Source organism: Primulina eburnea, chromosome 8 (genome assembly GCF_022965805.1).
Source record: "Primulina eburnea isolate SZY01 chromosome 8, ASM2296580v1, whole genome shotgun sequence".
In the NCBI taxonomy this organism is placed as follows: Eukaryota; Viridiplantae; Streptophyta; class Magnoliopsida; order Lamiales; family Gesneriaceae; genus Primulina; species Primulina eburnea.
Genome location: NC_133108.1, coordinates 16,061,740 through 16,083,660, shown reverse-complemented (window position 1 = coordinate 16,083,660; position 21,921 = coordinate 16,061,740). Strand labels below are relative to the sequence as shown.

Below are 21,921 nucleotides of genomic sequence, written 5' to 3'. Positions count from 1 at the left end.
TGAGATGGCCTTTGAAAACAAAAATGAAGTGGCTGAAAAAAAGAGTGATCAAAAGAGTGAGATAGCCACAAAAACAAAAAAAGAGAGGAAAGAAAATGAGAGAAAAGAAAAAGAGAGGAAAGAGGCCAAAAAGAATTCTTATATGGCCCAAAAAGGTGAGGTAAAACACTTGTTGCACACACATGAGCCACTTGTGTTAATTCTTTACAAGGAGATCCTCCTTAACACAAGTGATATAGCCGGATCCCTTCCGAGCATTGTTGTTTCACTATTGCAGGAATTTGACGATGTATTTCCGGAGGAGCTACCTCAAGGCTTACCACCATTGAGGGGAATTGAGCACCAAATTGAATTGGTGCCCGGGAGTGCCTTGCCGAACCGTCCAGCTTATAGGAGCAATCCGGAGGAGACTAAGGAGCTTCAAAGGCAGGTAAGTGAGTTATTAGATAAAGGTTATGTGCGTGAGTCCATGTCACCTTGTGCGGTGCCTGTTTTGCTAGTCCCTAAGAAAGATGGCTCATGGCGTATGTGTGTAGATTGTAGGGCAATCAATAACATAACCATTAAGTATAGGCATCCCATACCTAGACTAGATGATATGTTAGATGAATTGCATGGTTCTTGCATTTTTAGCAAAATTGATTTGAGGAGTGGCTACCATCAAATTAGGATGAGAGAAGGTGATGAGTGGAAAACTGCTTTCAAAACTAAATATGGGTTGTATGAGTGGATGGTTATGCCTTTTGGTTTAACTAATGCACCTAGCACCTTTATGAGGTTAATGAATCATGTCTTGCGTGCACATATAGGTAAATTTGTTGTGGTTTACTTTGATGATATCCTAGTGTATAGCAAGAATCTTGAAGAGCATGTTCAACACTTGAAACTTGTACTAATCACATTAAGGGCTGAAAATTTGTATGCTAACTTAAAGAAGTGTGATTTTTGTACAAACAAACTTGTGTTTCTTGGTTTCGTTGTGAGTTCACAAGGTATACAAGTTGATGAAGACAAGGTAAGTGCCATTCGAGATTGGCCAACGCCTACTACTGTTGGTCAAGTTCGAAGCTTTCATGGTCTTGCAAGCTTCTATAGGAGGTTTGTAAAGGATTTTAGCACATTGGCGGCACCGATGACGGCGGTCATCAAGAAGAACGTTCCATTCTATTGGGGCGAGGAGCAAGAGAAGTCCTTTAATATTATCAAGCAAAAATTAATTAATGCTCCTTTACTTGTGTTACCTGATTTTGCTAATACTTTTGAAATTGAATGTGATGCTTCAGGTGTAGGTATTGGTGGCGTGTTGATGCAAGGAGGAAGGCCGGTGGCGTACTTTAGTGAGAAGCTCAATGGGGCAGCGCTGAACTATCCCACGTATGACAAGGAGTTCTATGCACTTGTGAGGACTCTTGAGACGTGGCAGCACTACTTGAGGCCTAAAGAGTTTGTGATTCATACGGATCATGAGTCTCTAAAGCACCTCAAGGGGCAACAAAAGCTGAACAAGCGGCATGCTAAGTGGGTGGCCTTCATAGAGACATTCCCCTACATGATCAAGTATAAGCAAGGTAAGGAAAATGTAGTGGCCGACGCACTATCACGGAGGTATGTACTTTTCTCTACTTTGGAATCTAAAATATTGGGGTTTGAACTTGTTAAAGAGTTGTATGTGCTAGATGATGATTTTAAGGAAGTGTTTGAAACTTGTATGCATGGTCCACATGATAAATTCTACTTGCATAAAGGTTTCTTGTTTAGAGAGGATAGATTGTGCATTCCCAAGTCATCGATTCGTGAATTACTTGTTAGGGAGGCACATGGGGGTGGACTAATGGGACACTTTGGGGTGGCTAAAACTTTAAGTGCATTGCATGAACATTTTTATTGGCCACACATGAAACGTGATGTTGAGCGTATTTGTGAGAAGTGCATAACTTGTAGACAAGCTAAGTCTAGGACACTACCACATGGATTATATACACCACTTCCCGTCCCTAGCGAACCTTGGGTTGATATATCTATGGACTTTGTTTTGGGATTACCTAGGACAAAGAAAGGGAGGGACTCTATATTTGTTGTTGTGGATAGGTTTTCTAAAATGGCACACTTCATTGCTTGTCACAAGACTGATGATGCATCTAATATTGCGGACCTATTCTTTAGAGAAGTTGTTAGGCTACATGGCATGCCTAGGACCATTGTGTCGGACCGTGATGTTAAATTCCTAAGTTATTTCTGGAAAACACTGTGGGCTAAACTTGGCACTAAATTACTGTTTTCTACGACCTGTCATCCTCAGACTGATGGTCAAACTGAGGTAGTTAATAGGACGTTAGGAACTTTATTACGTGCTATTCTCAAGAAGAACTTAAAGAATTGGGAAAATTGCTTGCCATTTGTTGAATTTGCTTATAATCGTTGTGTGCATTCTACTACTAGCTATTCACCATTTGAAATTGTATACGGTTTTAATCCTTTGACTCCGTTGGATTTGATGTCTTTACCTGTGAGTGAAAGGTTAAACTTAGACGGTAAAAAGAAGGCTGAATTCGTTAGGAGTTTGCATGAGAAGGTAAAAGCCAATATTGAGAAGCGAAATGAGCAATATGCTAAGCAAGCTAACAAGGGGAAAAAGAAGGTGGTATTCGAGAAGGGCGATTGGGTGTGGTTACACTTGAGGAAGGAGAGGTTTCCGGAGAAGCGACGCTCAAAGCTATTACCTAGGGGCGATGGACCATTTCAAGTACTTGAGAGGATCAATGACAACGCCTACAAACTCGACTTGCCAGGTGAGTACAACGTAAGTTCTACATTTAATGTTAGTGATTTGTCGTTGTTTGATGTAGGTGATGAGCAAGATTTGAGGACAAATCCTTTTCAAGAAGGGGAGGATGATGCGAACGTGGACGTCCCAAGGAAAGCATGGGATCCTTTGCAGTTGCCGGAGGGACCAATCACGAGGGGTCGACTAAAGAGATTCAAGGAGGCGCTACAAGGAGTCATGAGTAAGCCTGAAGAGGTCGTGATGCATGGGAGTACGTTTGGAGGCCAACGGAAAGTCGTTCAAACATTGGTGTTGCTTACCGAGTCTGGACGGACCAGTACACGGACCTGCACACGGGGTCCGTGTCCTTCACAAGCTGGGGAGGGTTTTTACAGTGGCTCCACGGACCTGGAGACGGACCCAGGCACGGGGTCCGTGCCCTTTGAAGTTGGCGAATACAGTGCCTACACGGACCCGTACACGGAGGTGAGCACGGGGTCCGTGTCGCTTGATCCCGATTGAAGAGTTTTACAGTATGTACACGGACCCGTCTACGGACGTCTGCACGGGGTCCGTGTCCTCTGTTTTTTGCGCGGATTTGTTTCCTTTTCTAGAGTTTTATTATTTTGGGAGACTAGATTTTTGATATCTTTTGATATATTGACTATGTTGGACGAAAAATTGGAGACAATACATATTTTATTTTGAGTTTATCAAAACTTTTGAGAATTTTCTCTCAACTTTTCAAAGCCAAGCTTTGTCAAATCAAATCAAACTTATCAAAGTTTTTAACTTTGTGGCGTTTGTCGATCGTTGCTTGTGCGGATTGTCGTAGGCAAAGTTCTTCGAAGGTTCGTATAGTTTTCGATTGTTTATCCTCGTGTTTATTTGTTGCTAAACTCTTGCTAGTTTAGAGGCGAATATCACATATTACTTGATTCAAAAGATCGGGAAAAACACACGAATCTTAATATCGTAATTGAATAGAGGGTGCGATTTATTTTTAATCGTGTTTGCTATTTATTCGTATCAAGATTCATATCACTAAACTTGGCACAAAATTGTTGTTTTCTACTACTTGTCATCCTCAAACAGATGGAAAAACTGAAGTTGTCAATAGAACTTTGGGAACACTTTCGCGTGCTATTCTTAAAAAGAACTTGGATTGATATTTCTATGGACTTTATTTTGGGGTTGCCTAGGACTAGGAAGGGGAGGGATTCTATTTTTGTTGTTGTGGATAGATTCTCTAAGATTGCACAGTTTATAGCTTGTCATTAAACCGATTATGCTTCAAACATTGCGGATATGTTCTTTAAAGAAGTCGTTAGGTTGCATGGCATGCCTAGGACTATTGTTTCTGGTCGCGATTACTTTTGGAAGACTTTATGGGCTAAACTTGGCACAAAATTGTTGTTTTCTACTACTTGTCATCCACAAACGGATGGACAAACTGAAGTTCTCAACAGAACTTTGGAAACACTTTCGCGTGCTATTCTTAAAAAGAACTTGGATTGACATTTCTATGGACTTTATTTTGGGGTTGCGTAGGAGTAAGAATGGGAGGGATTCTATTTTTTTTGTTGTGGATAGATTCTCTAAGATGGCACATTTTATAGCTTGTCATAAAACCGATGATGCTTCAAACATTGCGGATTTGTTCTTTAGAGAAGTCGTTAAATTGCATGGCATGCCTAGGACTATTGTTTCTGGTCGCGATGTTAAATTCTTGAGTTACTTTTGGAAGACTTTATGGGCTAAACTTGGCACAAAATTGTTGTTTTCTACTACTTGTCATCCTCAAACGGATGGACAAACTGAAGTTCTCAACAGAACTTTGGGAACACTTTTGCGTGCTATTTTTAAAAAGAACTTGGATTGACATTTCTATGGACTTTATTTTGGGGTTGCATAGGACTAAGAAGGGTAGGGATTCTATTTTTGTTGTTGTGGATAGATTCTCTAAGATAGCACATTTTATAGCTTGTCATAAAACCGATGATGCTTCAAACATTGCGAATTTGTTCTTTAGAAAAGTCGTTAGGTTGCATGGCATGCCTAGGACTATTGTTTTCTGGTCGCGATGTTAAATTCTTGAGTTACTTTTGGAAGACTTTATGGGCTAAACTTGGCACAAAATTGTTGTTTTCTACTACTTGTCATCCTCAAACAGATGGACAAACTGAAGTTGTCAAAAGAACTTTGGGAACACTTTCGCGTGCTATTCTTAAAAAGAACTTGGATTGACATTTCTATAGGACTTTATTTTGGGGTTGCCTAGGACTAAGAAGGGGAGGGATTATATTTTTGTTGTTGTGGATAGATTCTCTAAGATGGCACATTTTGTATCTTGTCATTAAACCGATTATGCTTCAAACATTGCGGATATGTTCTTTAGAGAAGTCGTTAGGTTGCATGGCATGCCTAGGACTATTGTTTCTGGTCGCGATGTTAAATTCTTGAGTTACTTTTGGAAGACTTTATGGGCTAAAGTTGGCACAAAATTGTTGTTTTCTACTACTTTTCATCCTCAAACGGATGGACAAACTGAAGTTCTCAACAGAACTTTGGGAACACTTTCGCGTGCTATTCTTAAAAAGAACTTGGATTGACATTTCTATGGACTTTATTTTGGGGTTGCCTAAGACTAAGAACGGTAGGGATTCTATTTTTGTTGTTGTGGATAGATTCTCTAAGATGACACATTTTATAGCTTGTCATAAAACCGATGATGCTTCAAACATTGTGGATTTGTTCTTTAGAGAAGTCGTTAGGTTGCATGGCATGCCTAGGACTATTGTTTCTGGTCGCGATGTTAAATTCTTGAGTTAATTTTGGAAGACTTTATGGGCTAAACTAGGCACAAAATTGTTGTTTTCTACTACTTGTCATCCTCAAACGGATGGACAAACTGAAGTTCTCAACAGAACTTTGGGAACACTTTTACGTGCTATTCTTAAAAAGAACTTTGATTGACATTTCTATGGACTTTATTTTGGGGTTGCCTAGGACTAAGAAGGGGAGGGATTCTATTTTTGTTGTTGTGGATAGATTCTCTAAGATGGCACTTTTTATAGCTTGTCATAAAACCGATGATGCTTCAAACATTGCGGATTTGTTCTTTAGAGAAGTCGTTAGGTTGCATGGCATGCCTAGGACTATTGTTTCTAGTCGCGATGTTAAATTCTTGAGTTACTTTTGCAAGACTTTATGGGCTAAACTTGGCACAAAATTGTTGTTTTCTACTACTTGTCATCCTCAAACGGATGGACAAACTGAAGTTATCAAGAGAACTTTAGGAACACTTTCGCGTGCTATTCTTAAAAAGAACTTGGATTGACATTTCTATGGACTTTATTTTGGGGTTGCCTAGGACTAAGAAGGGGAGGGATTCTATTTTTGTTGTTGTGGATAGATTCTCTAAGATGACACATTTTATAGCGTGTCATTAAACCGATTATGCTTCAAACATTGCGGATATGTTCTTTAGAGAAGTCGTTAGGTTGCATAGCATGCCTAGGACTATTATTTCTGGTCACGATGTTAAATTCTTGAGTTACTTTTGGAAGACTTTAAGGGCTAAACTTGGCACAAAATTGTTGTTTTCTACTACTTGTCATCCTCAAACGGATGGACAAACTGAAGTTCTTAACAGAACTTTGGGAACACTTTCGCGTGCTATTCTTAAAATGAACTTGGATTGACATTTCTATGGACTTTATTTTGGGGTTGCCTAAGACTAAGAACGGTAGGGATTCTATTTTTGTTGTTGTGGATAGATTCTCTAAGAGGACACATTTTATAGCTTGTCATTAAACCGATGATGCTTCAAACATTGCGGATTTGTTCTTTAGAGAAGTCGTTAGGTTGCATGGCATGCCTAGGACTATTGTTTTCTGGTCGCGATGTTAAATTCTTGAGTTACTTTTGGAAGACTTTATGGGCTAAACTTGGCACAAAATTATTGTTTTCTACTACTTGTCATCCTCAAACGGATGGACAAACTGAAGTTGTCAAGAGAACTTTGGGAACGCTTTTGCGTGCTATTCTTAAAAAGAATTTGGATTGACATTTCTATGGGCTTTATTTTGGGGTTGCCTAGGACGAAGAAGGTGAGGGATTCTATTTTTGTTGTTGTGGATAGATTCTCTAAGATGACACATTTTATAGCTTGTCATAAAACCGATGATGCTTCAAACATTGCGGATATGTTCTTTAGAGAAGTCGTTAGGTTGCATGGCATGCCTAGGACTATTGTTTCTGGTCGCGATGTTAAATTCATGAGTTACTTTTGGAAGACTTTATGGGCTAAACTTGGCACAAAATTGTTGTTTTCTACTACTTGTGATCCTCAAACGGATGGACAAACTGAAGTTCTCAACAGAACTTTGGGAACACTTTTGCGTGCTATTCTTAAAATGAACTTGGATTGACATTTCTATGGACTTTATTTTGGGGTTGCCTAGGACTAAGAAGGGTAGGGATTCTATTTTTGTTGTTTTGGATAGATTGTGGGGACCCGGGCTCTAACTCTATTCTTTTGGGATTTAATTGGATCTTTGTTCGAAAATGTGGGTCAAAATTTTGCTTTTAACATTAATTTAAATGTATAACTAAAGCATATCATGTCTTGATATTAAATAAACAACATAATATACATACATGTCTGTTTGGTAAAATCAAACGCTAGTGTTCAAATCCCAACTACAACATAAGTAGTACAAGTCAAAAGGAAAACACTAGAAATCTGCAACGCCCGTGATCTCCACGCTATCGTCAATCTCTCATCTAGCTCGAGACCCAGATCCTGCCCCACCTGTTGCCATGCACACATACAGACACGACAACAGCCGGATAACTCCGGTGAGAACATAACCCAGTATAAAACATGGATGCATGCAATGTCATAATCATGTACAAAAGCATAGAATATATCAAGTAACATGAATAAAATCTAAACATGTAGAAGAATACAAATCTGTATTCAACATTTAAATCTTGACTCGACTCATTTCTAATCTAGGGATCCCGGTGTGAATAAGACGGTCTGTTACCTACCCAACCACTCGGGGCAACGGTACGTCTTATTCCTAGACTTCGGTCAACTCTGTATCGAGGGTCTACACATATAGCAAATCTGCTCCTATGCGTCGATACACCGAAACGTCTAGTTTTGGCAAGTCTGCCAATATCTCCTATCTCAGGACTCGAATCTAAATCAATAAACAAAACATTACATAATCAAATGTAATAACAATCTAGTATGTGATTTAGGGAAACTCGTATCAAATCTGAATCGAGTTGTGCAATCCCGTGACCACATGAGTTATACCTTTCTTGTCGCACTGTCTGTCGAGATCTCGAATCAAATGTCAAACCTGTCACTTCAAATCTGAAATGGCAATATAGATGCACCTTCTATCAATATAGAACACAACCAACTCATATACAAACAATACTTGATTTCAATACAGTTGAACGGCATAACGGCGTAGTCTCGTGATACCGATAACTCAATAATAACATGCTAATTCCAAATCAACTCCCAATATCATCAACACAACAATACATACACTGAAATCTGCATAATCTTCCCATAACACATGCTGAAATCGAAACAATAGCATATGGTCTCCAAATTTCGATTCGGTAACGAATAAATCATGCTCAACATATCAAGAACACATATTCTAACTCAAATCTGAATTTCCCCAACACATATATTTCAAGACATGCTGAAATGTAATAAAACTTACATCCTTGAATAGCAAATGATAAGAGGAGTTCAAAACCGAAGTCGAATCTAAAATCGGTTAGATGATTTTGCACAATCTTGCCTTGAAGCTTGAAGAAACTTGAAGAATAATGGCTTCTCTCGGTTCTGACTCTGGAAAAATGAGAAATACATGATTCAGCAGCTTCCTATATATATATATATGCCATGTGTCAAGCCAAGAAACGAAGGTGGCATGTTGCATGCAGCACCGCGGGTGCGGCAGCTCAAGAGCGCGGGTGCGCTATGCTTTCGGCAGCCCGTCCATTTTCCAAAATTCCGAGACCGCGGGTGCGGTCCTTGCATGACCGCGGGTGCGGTCTCACCACCGCGGGTGCGGTCCTGTTAGCACCGCGGGTGCGGTGTTGCTTCGTACAAATTCACAAATTTTCTATCAATGCACCGCGGGTGCGGTCCTTCCTGTACCGCGGGTGCGGTGTGGCTTCGGCCCTGCTGCTCAAAATCTCATAATTCATGCATTCTTATCTATACAAATCTAACATCAATAATACTGGTAATTCTCGAACCTTACATAGATTCTCTAAGATGGCACATTTTATAGCTTGTCATAAAACCGATGATGCTTCAAACATTGCGGATTTGTTCTTTAGAGAAGTCATTAGGTTGCATGGCATGCCTAGGACTATTGTTTTCTGGTCGCAATGTTAAATTCTTGAGTTACTTTTGGAAGACTTTATGGGCTAAACTTGGCACAAAATTGTTGTTTTCTACTACTTGTCATCCTCAAACGGATGGACAAACTGAAGTTCTCAACAGAACTTTGGGAACACTTTCGCGTGCTATTCTTAAAAAGAACTTGGATTGACATTTCTATGGACTTTATTTTGGGGTTGCCTAGGACTAGGAAGGGGAGTGATTCTATTTTTGTTGTTGTGGATAGATTCTCTAAGATGGCACATTTTATAGCTTGTCATTAAACCGATGATGCTTCAAACATTGCGGATTTGTTCTTTAGAGAAGTCGTTAGGTTGCATGGCATGCCTAGGACTATTGTTTTCTGGTCGCGATGTTAAATTCTTGAGTTACTTTTGGAAGACTTTATGGGCTAAACTTGGCACAAAATTGTTGTTTTCTACTACTTGTCATCCTCAAACAGATGGAAAAACTGAAGTTGTCAATAGAACTTTGGGAACACTTTCGAGTGCTATTCTTAAAAAGAACTTGGATTGACATTTCTATGGACTTTATTTTGGGGTTGCCTAGGAGTAAGAATGGGAGGGATTCTATTTTTGTTGTTGTGGATAGATTCTCTAAGATGGCACATTTTATAGCTTGTCATAAAACCGATGATGCTTCAAACATTGCGGATTTGTTCTTTAGAGAAGTCGTTAGGTTGCATGGCATGCCTAGGACTATTGTTTCTGGTCGCGATGTTAAATTCTTGAGTTACTTTTGGAAGACTTTATGGGCTAAACTTGGCACGAAATTGTTGTTTTCTACTACTTGTCATCCTCAAACGGATGGAGAAACTGAAGTTCTCAACAGAACTTTGGGAACACTTTTGCGTGCTATTCTTAAAAAGAACTTGGATTGACATTTCTATGGACTTTATTTTGGGGTTGCGTAGGACTAAGAAGGGTAGGGATTCTATTTTTGTTGTTGTGGATAGATTCTCTAAGATAGCACATTTTATAGCTTGTCATAAAACCGACAATGCTTCAAACATTGCGGATTTGTTCTTTAGAGAAGTCGTTAGGTTGCATGGCATGCCTAGGACTATTGTTTTCTGATCGCGATGTTAAATTCTTTAGTTACTTTTGGAAGACTTTATGGGCTAAACTTGGCACAAAATTTTTGTTTTCTACTACTTGTCATCCTCAAACAGATGGACAAACTGAAGTTGTCAAAAGAACTTTGGGAACACTTTCGCGTGCTATTCTTAAAAAGAACTTGGATTGAAATTACTATGGACTTTATTTTGGGGTTGCCTAGGACTAAGAAGGGGAGGGATTATATTTTTGTTGTTGTGGATAGATTCTCTAAGATGGCACATTTTATATCTTGTCATTAAACCGATTATGCTTCAAACATTGCGGATATGTTCTTTAGAGAAGTCGTTAGATTGCATGGCTTGCCTAGGACTATTGTTTCCGGTCGCGATGTTAAATTCTTGAGTTAATTTTGGAAGACTTTATGGGCTAAACTAGGCACAAAATTGTTGTTTTCTACTACTTGTCATCCTCAAACGGATGGACAAACTGAAGTTCTCAACAGAACTTTGGGAACACTTTCGCGTGCTATTCTTAAAAAGAACTTGGATTGACATTTCTATGGACTTTATTTTGGGGTTGCCTAAGACTAAGAACGGTAGGGATTCTATTTTTGTTGTTGTGGATAGATTCTCTAAGATGACACATTTTATAGCTTGTCATAAAACCGATGATGCTTCAAACATTGTGGATTTGTTCTTTAGAGAAGTCGTTAGGTTGCATGGCTTGCCTAGGACTATTGTTTCTGGTCGCGATGTTAAATTCTTGAGTTAATTTTGGAAGACTTTATGGGCTAAACTAGGCACAAAATTTTTGTTTTCTACTACTTGTCATCCTCAAACAGATGGACAAACTGAAGTTGTCAAAAGAACTTTGGGAACACTTTCGCGTGCTATTCTTAAAAAGAACTTGGATTGACATTTCTATGGACTTTATTTTGGGGTTGCCTAGGACTAAGAAGGGGAGGGATTATATTTTTGTTGTTGTGGATAGATTCTCTAAGATGGCACATTTTATATCTTGTCATTAAACCGATTATGCTTCAAACATTGCGGATATGTTCTTTAGAGAAGTCGTTAGGTTGCATGGCTTGCCTAGGACTATTGTTTCTGGTCGCGATGTTAAATTCTTGAGTTAATTTTGGAAGACTTTATGGGCTAAACTAGGCACAAAATTGTTGTTTTCTACTACTTGTCATCCTCAAACGGATGGACAAACTGAAGTTCTCAACAGAACTTTGGGAACACTTTCGCGTGCTATTTTTAAAAAGAACTTGGATTGACATTTCTATGGACTTTATTTTGGGGTTGCCTAAGACTAAGAACGGTAGGGATTCTATTTTTGTTGTTGTGGATAGATTCTCTAAGATGACACATTTTATAGCTTGTCATAAAACCGATGATGCTTCAAACATTGTGGATTTGTTCTTTAGAGAAGTCGTTAGGTTGCATGGCTTGCCTAGGACTATTGTTTCTGGTCGCGATGTTAAATTCTTGAGTTAATTTTGGAAGACTTTATGGGCTAAACTAGGCACAAAATTTTTGTTTTCTACTACTTGTCATCCTCAAACAGATGGACAAACTGAAGTTGTCAAAAGAACTTTGGGAACACTTTCGCGTGCTATTCTTAAAAAGAACTTGGATTGACATTTCTATGGACTTTATTTTGGGGTTGCCTAGGACTAAGAAGGGAGAGGGATTATATTTTTGTTGTTGTGGATAGATTCTCTAAGATGGCACATTTTATATCTTGTCATTAAACCGATTATGCTTCAAACATTGCGGATTTGTTCTTTAGAGAAGTCGTTAGGTTGCATGGCATGCCTAGAACTATTGTTTTTTGGTCGCGATGTTAAATTCTTGAGTTACTTTTGGAAGACTTTATGGGCTAAACTTGGAACAAAATTGTTGTTTTCTACTACTTGTCATCCTCAAACGGATGGACAAACTGAAGTTCTCAACAGAACTTTGGGAACACTTTCGCGTGCTATTCTTAAAAAGAACTTGGATTGACATTTCTATGGACTTTATTTTGGGGTTGCCTAAGACTAAGAACGGTAGGGATTCTATTTTTGTTGTTTTGGATAGATTCTCTAAGATGACACATTTTATAGCTTGTCATAAAACTGATGATCCTTCAAACATTGTGGATTTGTTCTTTAGAGAAGTCGTTAGGTTGCATGGCTTGCCTAGGACTATTGTTTCTGGTCGCGATGTTAAATTCTTGAGTTAATTTTGGAAGACTTTATGGGCTAAACTAGGCACAAAATTGTTGTTTTCTACTACTTGTCATCCTCAAACGGATGGACAAACTGAAGTTCTCAACAGAACTTTGGGAACACTTTCGCGTGCTATTCTTAAAAAGAACTTGGATTGACATTTCTATGGACTTTATTTTGGGGTTGCCTAAGACTAAGAACGGTAGGGATTCTATTTTTGTTGTTGTGGATAGATTATCTAAGATGACACATTTTAAAGCTTGTCATAAAACCGATGATGCTTCAAACATTGTGGATTTGTTCTTTAGAGAAGTCGTTAGGTTGCATGGCTTGCCTAGGACTATTGTTTCTGGTCGCGATGTTAAATTCTTGAGTTAATTTTGGAAGACTTTATGGGCTAAACTAGGCACAAAATTGTTGTTTTCTACTACTTGTCATCCTCAAACGGATGGACAAACTGAAGTTCTCAACAGAACTTTGGGAACACTTTCGCGTGCTATTCTTAAAAAGAACTTGGATTGACATTTCTATGGACTTTATTTTTGTAATAGCCGAGCCCGGTGTACGGTACGATTTAAGTTTCGTTTGTTATTTGAGTTATTTGATTAGAGGTTTAGAGTTGTGTTTATGGGCTATAGTATGTTTAGTATATTGTTCTTGAGGTGTTATTTGTTGTTGGTTGTTCGTTTCAGAGTTCCGGATCGATTTTAGTTGCATGGGAATAGTGCTTGGCCGTGGCTTGAGTGCACCCGCGCTCTTAGCTGGAGTGCCCCCGCGGTGTACTGTGCAGTTTTTGTGTTGGAGGGCCGTAGCATCACCGCACCCGCGGTGATGCAGTGACCGCGCCCGCGGTGTGTAGCGCACCCGCGGTGCTTGCAGTGCCGCACCCGCGGTATCTGTGGTTCAGGAATTTTGTGGACTGCCGTAACCATTGCGCACCCGCGGTGCTTAGAGGAGCGCACCCGCGGTGAAGGTATGGGCGAGTTTTTAAGCTACTTTTTGGAGTGGTTGGCCATACTTTCCCTTTCTTTTCTCCTCCATTCTCGATTTTTCTCTCCATTTCAAGGGTTTTCAGTCATTTCTTTCCTTTCCTATCTTCGATTCAGGCGTTTGTTTGGAATTTCGACTTGAGATCGACGTTCTCCTTGGTGCTAGGAAGCTTGGGTAAGCTTTTGGTGCGATTCTGTTAAGGTTGTAAATTAAGAGTTGTTTAGGTTGGTTGTTTATGTGGATTTACGGATTATTTAGCTTGTAATCTTGGATATTTAGTTGATATTGGTGTTATTTGTGGATTATTTGTTGTAGGTGGTGATCAAGAGCTAAGTTGAGGTGTTTGTTGTGGTTTGTAAGTGGAAATTCATTCCTTTTGCTCACATGATTATATATGTATGTGTTTCAAAGAGTTTATTGTGTTATTCCCTTTCATTTGATCCATAGTATGTATTGTTATATGTATTGGAGGCATTGTATGTCTCATTATTGATTAAAGGGAATACAAAGAGATATATAGAGTTCAAAGTGATTGTTAAAACCAGAGAAGAGTTTAAATGTTTTCGGATTGATAAATACATAGTCAGAGATTGCATGCAATATTAGATGATCATCGCCTATAGGCTTATATCCCTCAGAGTTATCGGTATTTATATCGATTTGGGATACGAGCACCCCAGAGCAGAGATACTATTGATATCAATCCCCAGAGCAAAAGAGAAATACCATCATATTTTATATGCTATTGCTATGTTATTGATATTCAGAGTTTACAGTTCAGAGTTGATGGTATTTATGATTTCAAAGAGATGTTTTACAGAGTTATTGTTCATTGTTATATAAGAGTTCCACTTGCTGAGATTTATTCTCATTTCAGTTATTTTCATGTGATGCAGATCAGAGTGGTGCCTCGGGACGTTGACTGTAGATCGGGGGTCATATGCATACACCGTTGGAAGGAGGATTTTGGCATGATCATAGGAATGATGTTTTGTTTTTGTTATGTCATTTAAATGATCATGTATTTATTTTGTAAAGATATTTGATGAAATGTATTTTGAAACTCCTTCCGTATATTTTAAAGAGAAAATTTTATTTCCGCTGCGTATTTATTTTAAAAGAGGATCGGGGTGTCACATTTAGTGGTATCAGAGCGGTGTTTTCTTCGGACCAATGCATATGACTTCGTCTACTTTCAACTGTCCGGGTATGTTTTCTTTGCATCTATCTATTGTTTTGTATTGATTGGTGTCTTGTGAGCATTGTAGAGTAGAGGATGCCTCCTAAGCGTAAGGCGTCAGAGGGGGAGGATAGTTCGTCCTCGAGAGTTGTCGACGAGTTCGGCAAGTTACTGAAGGAGCAGGCTAAGGTTCACAGTGAGCAGATCCAGCAGTTGCTTAGACTGCAAGGAGCAGGCCAGGGCAGAGGCCAAGGTAGGGGGCAGGTTGCTCCAGTAGCAGTTGGTTCTGATGCTATCTTTTCTGCGTTTAAGAGGATGGATCCACCCGAGTTTCCAGGCAGCTCCGATCCTTTAGCTGCAGTAGAGTGGGTCAAGGCTTTGGAGGCGATTTTTGATCATCTCCACTATGAGGACAGAGACCGTATCAGTTGTGCTGTTTTCATGCTGGTTAAAGCTGCACGTTTGTGGTGGAATGCGACCAAGGTTGGCATTGATGTTTCTACTTTGAAGTGGTCTGAGTTTACTGAGCTTTTCTACGACAAGTACTTTCCTGATGCACTGCGAGCGAGGAAGGTTACAGAGTTCTTGGAGCTTCGTCAGGGGAGCTTGAATGTGGACGAGTATATTCTCAGGTTCGAGGAGGGTTGCCTTTTTGCTCCGTACATTGCTACTAGTGATAAAGATAAAGGCGCTCACTTCATTCGAGGCCTTAGAGCGGAGATCAGGCGTGATATCAATATGTCCAAGGCTGTGACTTTCAAGGAGATTGTGTCCAAGGCGTTGCTAGCAGAGCAGGACGAGAAGGATATCGCCAGGGAGAGACAGGCGAGGCACCAGGCTAGTGTTCAAAGAGGCCAGAGTTCAGGTCAGCGTGGCAGAGATCGATTCAAGGGGAAGGGCAAGGTGGATCAGAGTCCTAGGCCACCGTCAGTGCCAGTTGCTCCGTCTGATTCTGAGAGATCTTTGTGTCCCAAGTGTGGCAGACCTCATCGTGGAGAGTGTAGATTTGGCACTCGTTCTTGCTATCGTTGTGGCATGCCAGGCCATATTTCCAGAGATTGTCCTAAGGGAGCTAGCCAGGAGAAGGTGCAGGGTCGTATCTTTTCGATGACTAAGGAAGGTATTAATCGTAATTCTTCTGTAATCTCTAGTTCCATTTTAATTTCAGGCAGAGTAGCTACTACTTTGATTGATACTGGTGCTACTCATTCTTTTATGTCTGAATTGTTTTTGAGATCTTTGGGTATAGTTCCTTCTGTTATTCCCCTTCAGCTTAGTGTTGTTTTGCCTTCGGGAGATGTTTTGTGCCCGACTTCCATAGTGTATGCGTGCCCCGTTCGTTTTGTTGATCGAGAGGTCTTTGCTGATTTGATTGTGATCCCGATGGTTGCCTTTGATGTTATTCTTGGCATGGATTGGCTGTCGACCTATCGTGCTGTTATTGATTGCGTTGCTAAGACTGTGACTTTTGCAGATGATGGTCAGGGAGGAGTTCTCGCCAGCTCAGGTACTTCGCTGGTCCTTCCTTTTATTTCGTGTCTTGATGCTGAGAGGCTATTGTGTAGAGGTTGTGATGTTTTTCTAGCATCTGTTGTGGATATGGATAGACTGATTAAGTTGAATATTGATGATATTGATGTGGTGAGGGAGTTTGCGGATGTGTTTGAGGATGATGTTCCGGGTTTGCCGCCGGATAGAGATGTAGAGTTTGTTATTGATCTTGCTCCAGGTACGGTTCCTATTTCTAAGGCTCCGTATAGGATGGCTCCTACTGAGATGAAAGAGTTGAAGACGCAGTTGCAGGATCTTCTAGATAAGGGTTTTATTCGTCCGAGTTCTTCGCCTTGGGGAGCTCCGGTTCTATTTGTTAAGAAGAAGGACGGGTCTTTGCGTCTGTGTATCGATTACAGAGAGCTCAACAAAGTGACGATCAAGAACAAGTATCCGTTGCCACGGATTGATGATTTGTTTGACCAACTCCAGGGTGCCACTGTTTTCTCGAAGATTGATCTTCGGTCTGGCTACTATCAGTTGAAGGTTAGGGAGTCTGATATCCCTAAGACGGCTTTCAGGACCAGGTATGGTCACTATGAGTTTCTCGTGATGTCTTTTGGTTTGACCAATGCCCCTTCTGTTTTCATGGACTTGATGAACCGTGTGTTCAAGCCGTATTTGGATAGCTTCGTCATTGTCTTTATCGACGATATCTTGATCTATTCCAAGACCAGAGAGCTTCATTCAGAGCATCTCAGAGTTGTTCTCCAGTTGCTGAGAGAGCGGAGGTTGTTTGCTAAGTTGAAGAAGTGTGAGTTTTGGCTGGATCAGATTTCTTTTCTAGGCCATGTCGTTTCGAGGGATGGCATTGCTGTTGATCCGATGAAGATAGAGGCGATTCAGAAGTGGCCTATTCCTACGACTGTTTCAGAGGTACGCAGTTTCCTTGGTTTGGCGGGTTATTATCGTCGTTTCATTTCGGATTTTTCCAAGATTGCCCTGCCATTGTCCAATCTGACAAGGAAGACTGTGAAGTTCGAGTGGTCTATAGATTGCCAGAGAGCATTTCAGGAGTTGAAGGATAGATTGACGTCAGCTCCTATTCTCGCATTGCCCAGTGGTTCAGAGGACTTTGTTGTCTTTACCGATGCGTCGAAGAAGGGTCTCGGTGCAGTGTTGATGCAGAGAGGTAAGGTCATTGCCTATGCTTCTCGCCAGTTGAAGGATTATGAGAAGAATTATCCGACGCACGATTCGGAGCTAGCAGCTGTGGTTTTCGCCCTTAAGATTTGGAGACATTATCTGTATGGCGAAAAGTGTGAGATCTTCACAGACCACAAGAGTTTCAAGTATCTGTTCTCGCAGAAAGAGCTCAATATGCGACAGAGGAGGTGGTTAGAGCTTGTCAAGGATTACGATGTGACTATCAGTTATCGCCCAGGGAAGGCGAATGTTGTGGCTGATGCTTTAAGCCGCAAGTCGAGTGTTTCATTGAGTTCTTTGATTCAGAGACCGTTGCTGATGGATTTGCAGAGAGAGGAGATTGATCTGGTGATTCCAGGCACCATTGCTCGTCTTTCAGCGTTAGTTATTCGATCTTCATTGACGGACAGGATCCGTAGAGAGCAGTCGACTGATGTTCAGTTGACAGAGTTGAGAGATAGAGCAGAGATTAGAGGTAATTCAGAATTCGCCTTGAATGGTGATGGTTTGGTGACTTTCAGAGGTCGTATTTGTGTTCCTGTTGGCGATGATATTCGTAGAGATATTCTGACAGAGGCTCATACCGCGCCGTATTCGATTCATCCAGGCAGTACGAAGATGTATCAGGATCTTCGTCGACTCTACTGGTGGCCAGGTATGAAGAAGGATGTTGCCGTGTTCATTTCTCAGTGCCTTACTTGTCAGCAGGTGAAGATTGAGCACCAGAGACCTGCTGGGACATTGTTGTCGTTGCCGATTCCTCAGTGGAAGTGGGAGCATATTACGATGGATTTCGTGACTGGTCTTCCCAGAGTGCGGAGAGGTTTCAATTCTATTTGGGTTATCGTTGATCGATTGACTAAGTCAGCGCACTTTCTTCCAGTCAAGACGACGTATTCGATGAACCAGTATGCCGAGGACTACATAGCAGAGATTGTCAGACTTCATGGTGTCCCTGTGTCGATCGTGTCTGATCGTGACCCCAGATTTACTTCAGAGTTTTGGAAGAGTTTGCACAGAGCTATGGGTTCGCGATTAGCGTTCAGTACAGCCTATCATCCTCAGAGTGATGGTCAGTCAGAGAGAGTCATTCAGATTCTTGAGGATATGCTCAGAGCTTGTACTATAGACTTTCCAAGTAGCTGGGATTCTTTATTGCCTTTGGCTGAGTTCACTTATAATAATAGCTACCAGGCGACGATTGGCATGGCACCGTATGAGGCACTTTATGGCAGGAAGTGCAGGTCTCCCTTGTATTGGGACGAGGTTGGTGAGAGGAAGATGTTGGGACCAGAGTTGGTCCAGCAGACTGCTGATGTTGTTGCTGTTATCAGAGAAAGGATGAAGACTGCCCAGTCCAGACAGAAGAGCTATGCAGATGTTCTTCGCCATGAGCCATTGGACTTGACGCCGAATTTGACATATCAAGAGATTCCGATTCAGATTTTGGATCGCACAGTTAGAGTTCTGAGGAACAAAGAGATCGGCATTGTCAAAGTTCTTTGGAGGAACCATTTGTTAGAGGAGGCTACGTGGGAACCAGAGGAGGAGATTAGAGAGAAGTATCCTGAGTTGTTCATGCCGTGACGTCAATTTCGCGGACGAAATTCCCTTAAGGGGGGGAGATTGTAATAGCCGAGCCCGGTGTACGGTACGATTTAAGTTTCGTTTGTTATTTGAGTTATTTGATTAGAGGTTTAGAGTTGTGTTTATGGGCTATAGTATGTTTAGTATATTGTTCTTGAGGTGTTAGTTGTTGTTGGTTGTTCGTTTCAGAGTTCCGGATCGATTTTAGTTGCATGGGAATAGTGCTTGGCCGTGGCTTGAGTGCACCCGCGCTCTTAGCTGGAGTGCCCCCGCGGTGTACTGTGCAGTTTTTGTGTTGGAGGGCCGTAGCATCACCGCACCCGCGGTGATGCAGTGACCGCGCCCGCGGTGTGTAGCGCACCCGCGGTGCTTGCAGTGCCGCACCCGCGGTATCTGTGGTTCAGGAATTTTGTGGACTGCCGTAATCATTGCGCACCCGCGGTGCTTAGAGGAGCGCACCCGCGGTGAAGGTATGGGCGAGTTTTTAAGCTACTTTTTGGAGTGGTTGGCCATACTTTCCCTTTCTTTTCTCCTCCATTCTCGATTTTTCTCTCCATTTCAAGGGTTTTCAGTCATTTCTTTCCTTTCCTATCTTCGATTCAGGCGTTTGTTTGGAATTTCGACTTGAGATCGACGTTCTCCTTGGTGCTAGGAAGCTTGGGTAAGCTTTTGGTGCGATTCTATTAAGGTTGTAAATTAAGAGTTGTTTAGGTTGGTTGTTTATGTGGATTTACGGATTATTTAGCTTGTAATCTTGGATATTTAGTTGATATTGGTGTTATTTGTGGATTATTTGTTGTAGGTGGTGATCAAGAGCTAAGTTGAGGTGTTTGTTGTGGTTTGTAAGTGGAAATTCATTCCTTTTGCTCACATGATTATATATGTATGTGTTTCAAAGAGTTTATTGTGTTATTCCCTTTCATTTGATCCATAGTATGTATTGTTATATGTATTGGAGGCATTGTATGTCTCATTATTGATTAAAGGGAATACAAAGAGATATATAGAGTTCAAAGTGATTGTTAAAACCAGAGAAGAGTTTAAATGTTTTCGGATTGATAAATACATAGTCAGAGATTGCATGCAATATTAGATGATCATCGCCTATAGGCTTATATCCCTCAGAGTTATCGGTATTTATATCGATTTGGGATACGAGCACCCCAGAGCAGAGATACTATTGATATCAATCCCCAGAGCAAAAGAGAAATACCATCATATTTTATATGCTATTGCTATGTTATTGATATTCAGAGTTTACAGTTCAGAGTTGATGGTATTTATGATTTCAAAGAGATGTTTTACAGAGTTATTGTTCATTGTTATATAAGAGTTCCACTTGCTGAGATTTATTCTCATTTCAGTTATTTTCATGTGATGCAGATCAGAGTGGTGCCTCGGGACGTTGACTGTAGATCGGGGGTCATATGCATACACCGTTGGAAGGAGGATTTTGGCATGATCATAGGAATGATGTTTTGTTTTTGTTATGTCATTTAAATGATCATGTATTTATTTTGTAAAGATATTTGATGAAATGTATTTTGAAACTCCTTCCGTATATTTTAAAGAGAAAATTTTATTTCCGCTGCGTATTTATTTTAAAAGAGGATCTGGGTGTCACATTTAGTGGTATCAGAGCGGTGTTTTCTTCGGACCAATGCATATGACTTCGTCTACTTTCAACTGTCCGGGTATGTTTTCTTTGCATCTATCTATTGTTTTGTATTGATTGGTGTCTTGTGAGCATTGTAGAGTAGAGGATGCCTCCTAAGCGTAAGGCGTCAGAGGGGGAGGATAGTTCGTCCTCGAGAGTTGTCGACGAGTTCGGCAAGTTACTGAAGGAGCAGGCTAAGGTTCACAGTGAGCAGATCCAGCAGTTGCTTAGACTGCAAGGAGCAGGCCAGGGCAGAGGCCAAGGTAGGGGGCAGGTTGCTCCAGTAGCAGTTGGTTCTGATGCTATCTTTTCTGCGTTTAAGAGGATGGATCCACCCGAGTTTCCAGGCAGCTCCGATCCTTTAGCTGCAGTAGAGTGGGTCAAGGCTTTGGAGGCGATTTTTGATCATCTCCACTATGAGGACAGAGACCGTATCAGTTGTGCTGTTTTCATGCTGGTTAAAGCTGCACGTTTGTGGTGGAATGCGACCAAGGTTGGCATTGATGTTTCTACTTTGAAGTGGTCTGAGTTTACTGAGCTTTTCTACGACAAGTACTTTCCTGATGCACTGCGAGCGAGGAAGGTTACAGAGTTCTTGGAGCTTCGTCAGGGGAGCTTGAATGTGGACGAGTATATTCTCAGGTTCGAGGAGGGTTGCCTTTTTGCTCCGTACATTGCTACTAGTGATAAAGATAAAGGCGCTCTAAGATGACACATTTTATAGCTTGTCATAAAACCGATGATGCTTCAAACATTGTGGATTTGTTCTTTAGAGAAGTCGTTAGGTTGCATGGCTTGCCTAGGACTATTGTTTCTAGTCGCGATGTTAAATTCTTGAGTTAATTTTGGAAGACTTTATGGGCTAAACTAGGCACAAAATTGTTGTTTTCTACTACTTGTCATCCTCAAACGGATGGACAAACTGAAGTTCTCAACAGAACTTTGGGAACACTTTTACGTGCTATTCTTAAAAAGAACTTTGATTGACATTTCTATGGATTTATTTTGGGGTTGCCTAGGACTAAGAAGGGGAGGGATTCTATTTTTGTTGTTGTGGATAGATTCTCTAAGATGGCACTTTTTATAGCTTGTCATAAAACCGATGATGCTTCAAACATCGCGGATTTGTTCTTTAGAGAAGTCGTTAGGTTGCATGGCATGCCTAGGACTATTGTTTCTAATCGCGATGTTGAATTCTTGAGTTACTTTTGGAAGACTTTATGGGCTAAACTTGGCACAAAATTGTTGTTTTCTACTACTTGTCATCCTCAAACGGATGGACAAACTGAAGTTGTCAAGAGAACTTTAGGAACACTTTCGCGTGC

General features: G+C 40.8%; 1 protein-coding gene across 1 annotated transcript in view; it reads left to right on the top strand.

The window, feature by feature from the left end:
* The window catches only part of LOC140839047 (uncharacterized), a 59,313-nt gene that overhangs the window by 1,756 nt on the left and 35,636 nt on the right, over positions 1–21,921 (top strand). Inside the window, exons 3-6 of the mRNA XM_073205679.1 lie at positions 125–430; positions 509–2,088; positions 2,440–2,789; positions 2,847–2,963. Of these exons, the coding sequence (XP_073061780.1) occupies positions 125–430; positions 509–2,088; positions 2,440–2,789; positions 2,847–2,963 (2,353 nt within the window). The remainder of the gene's footprint in view (positions 1–124; positions 431–508; positions 2,089–2,439; positions 2,790–2,846; positions 2,964–21,921) is intronic.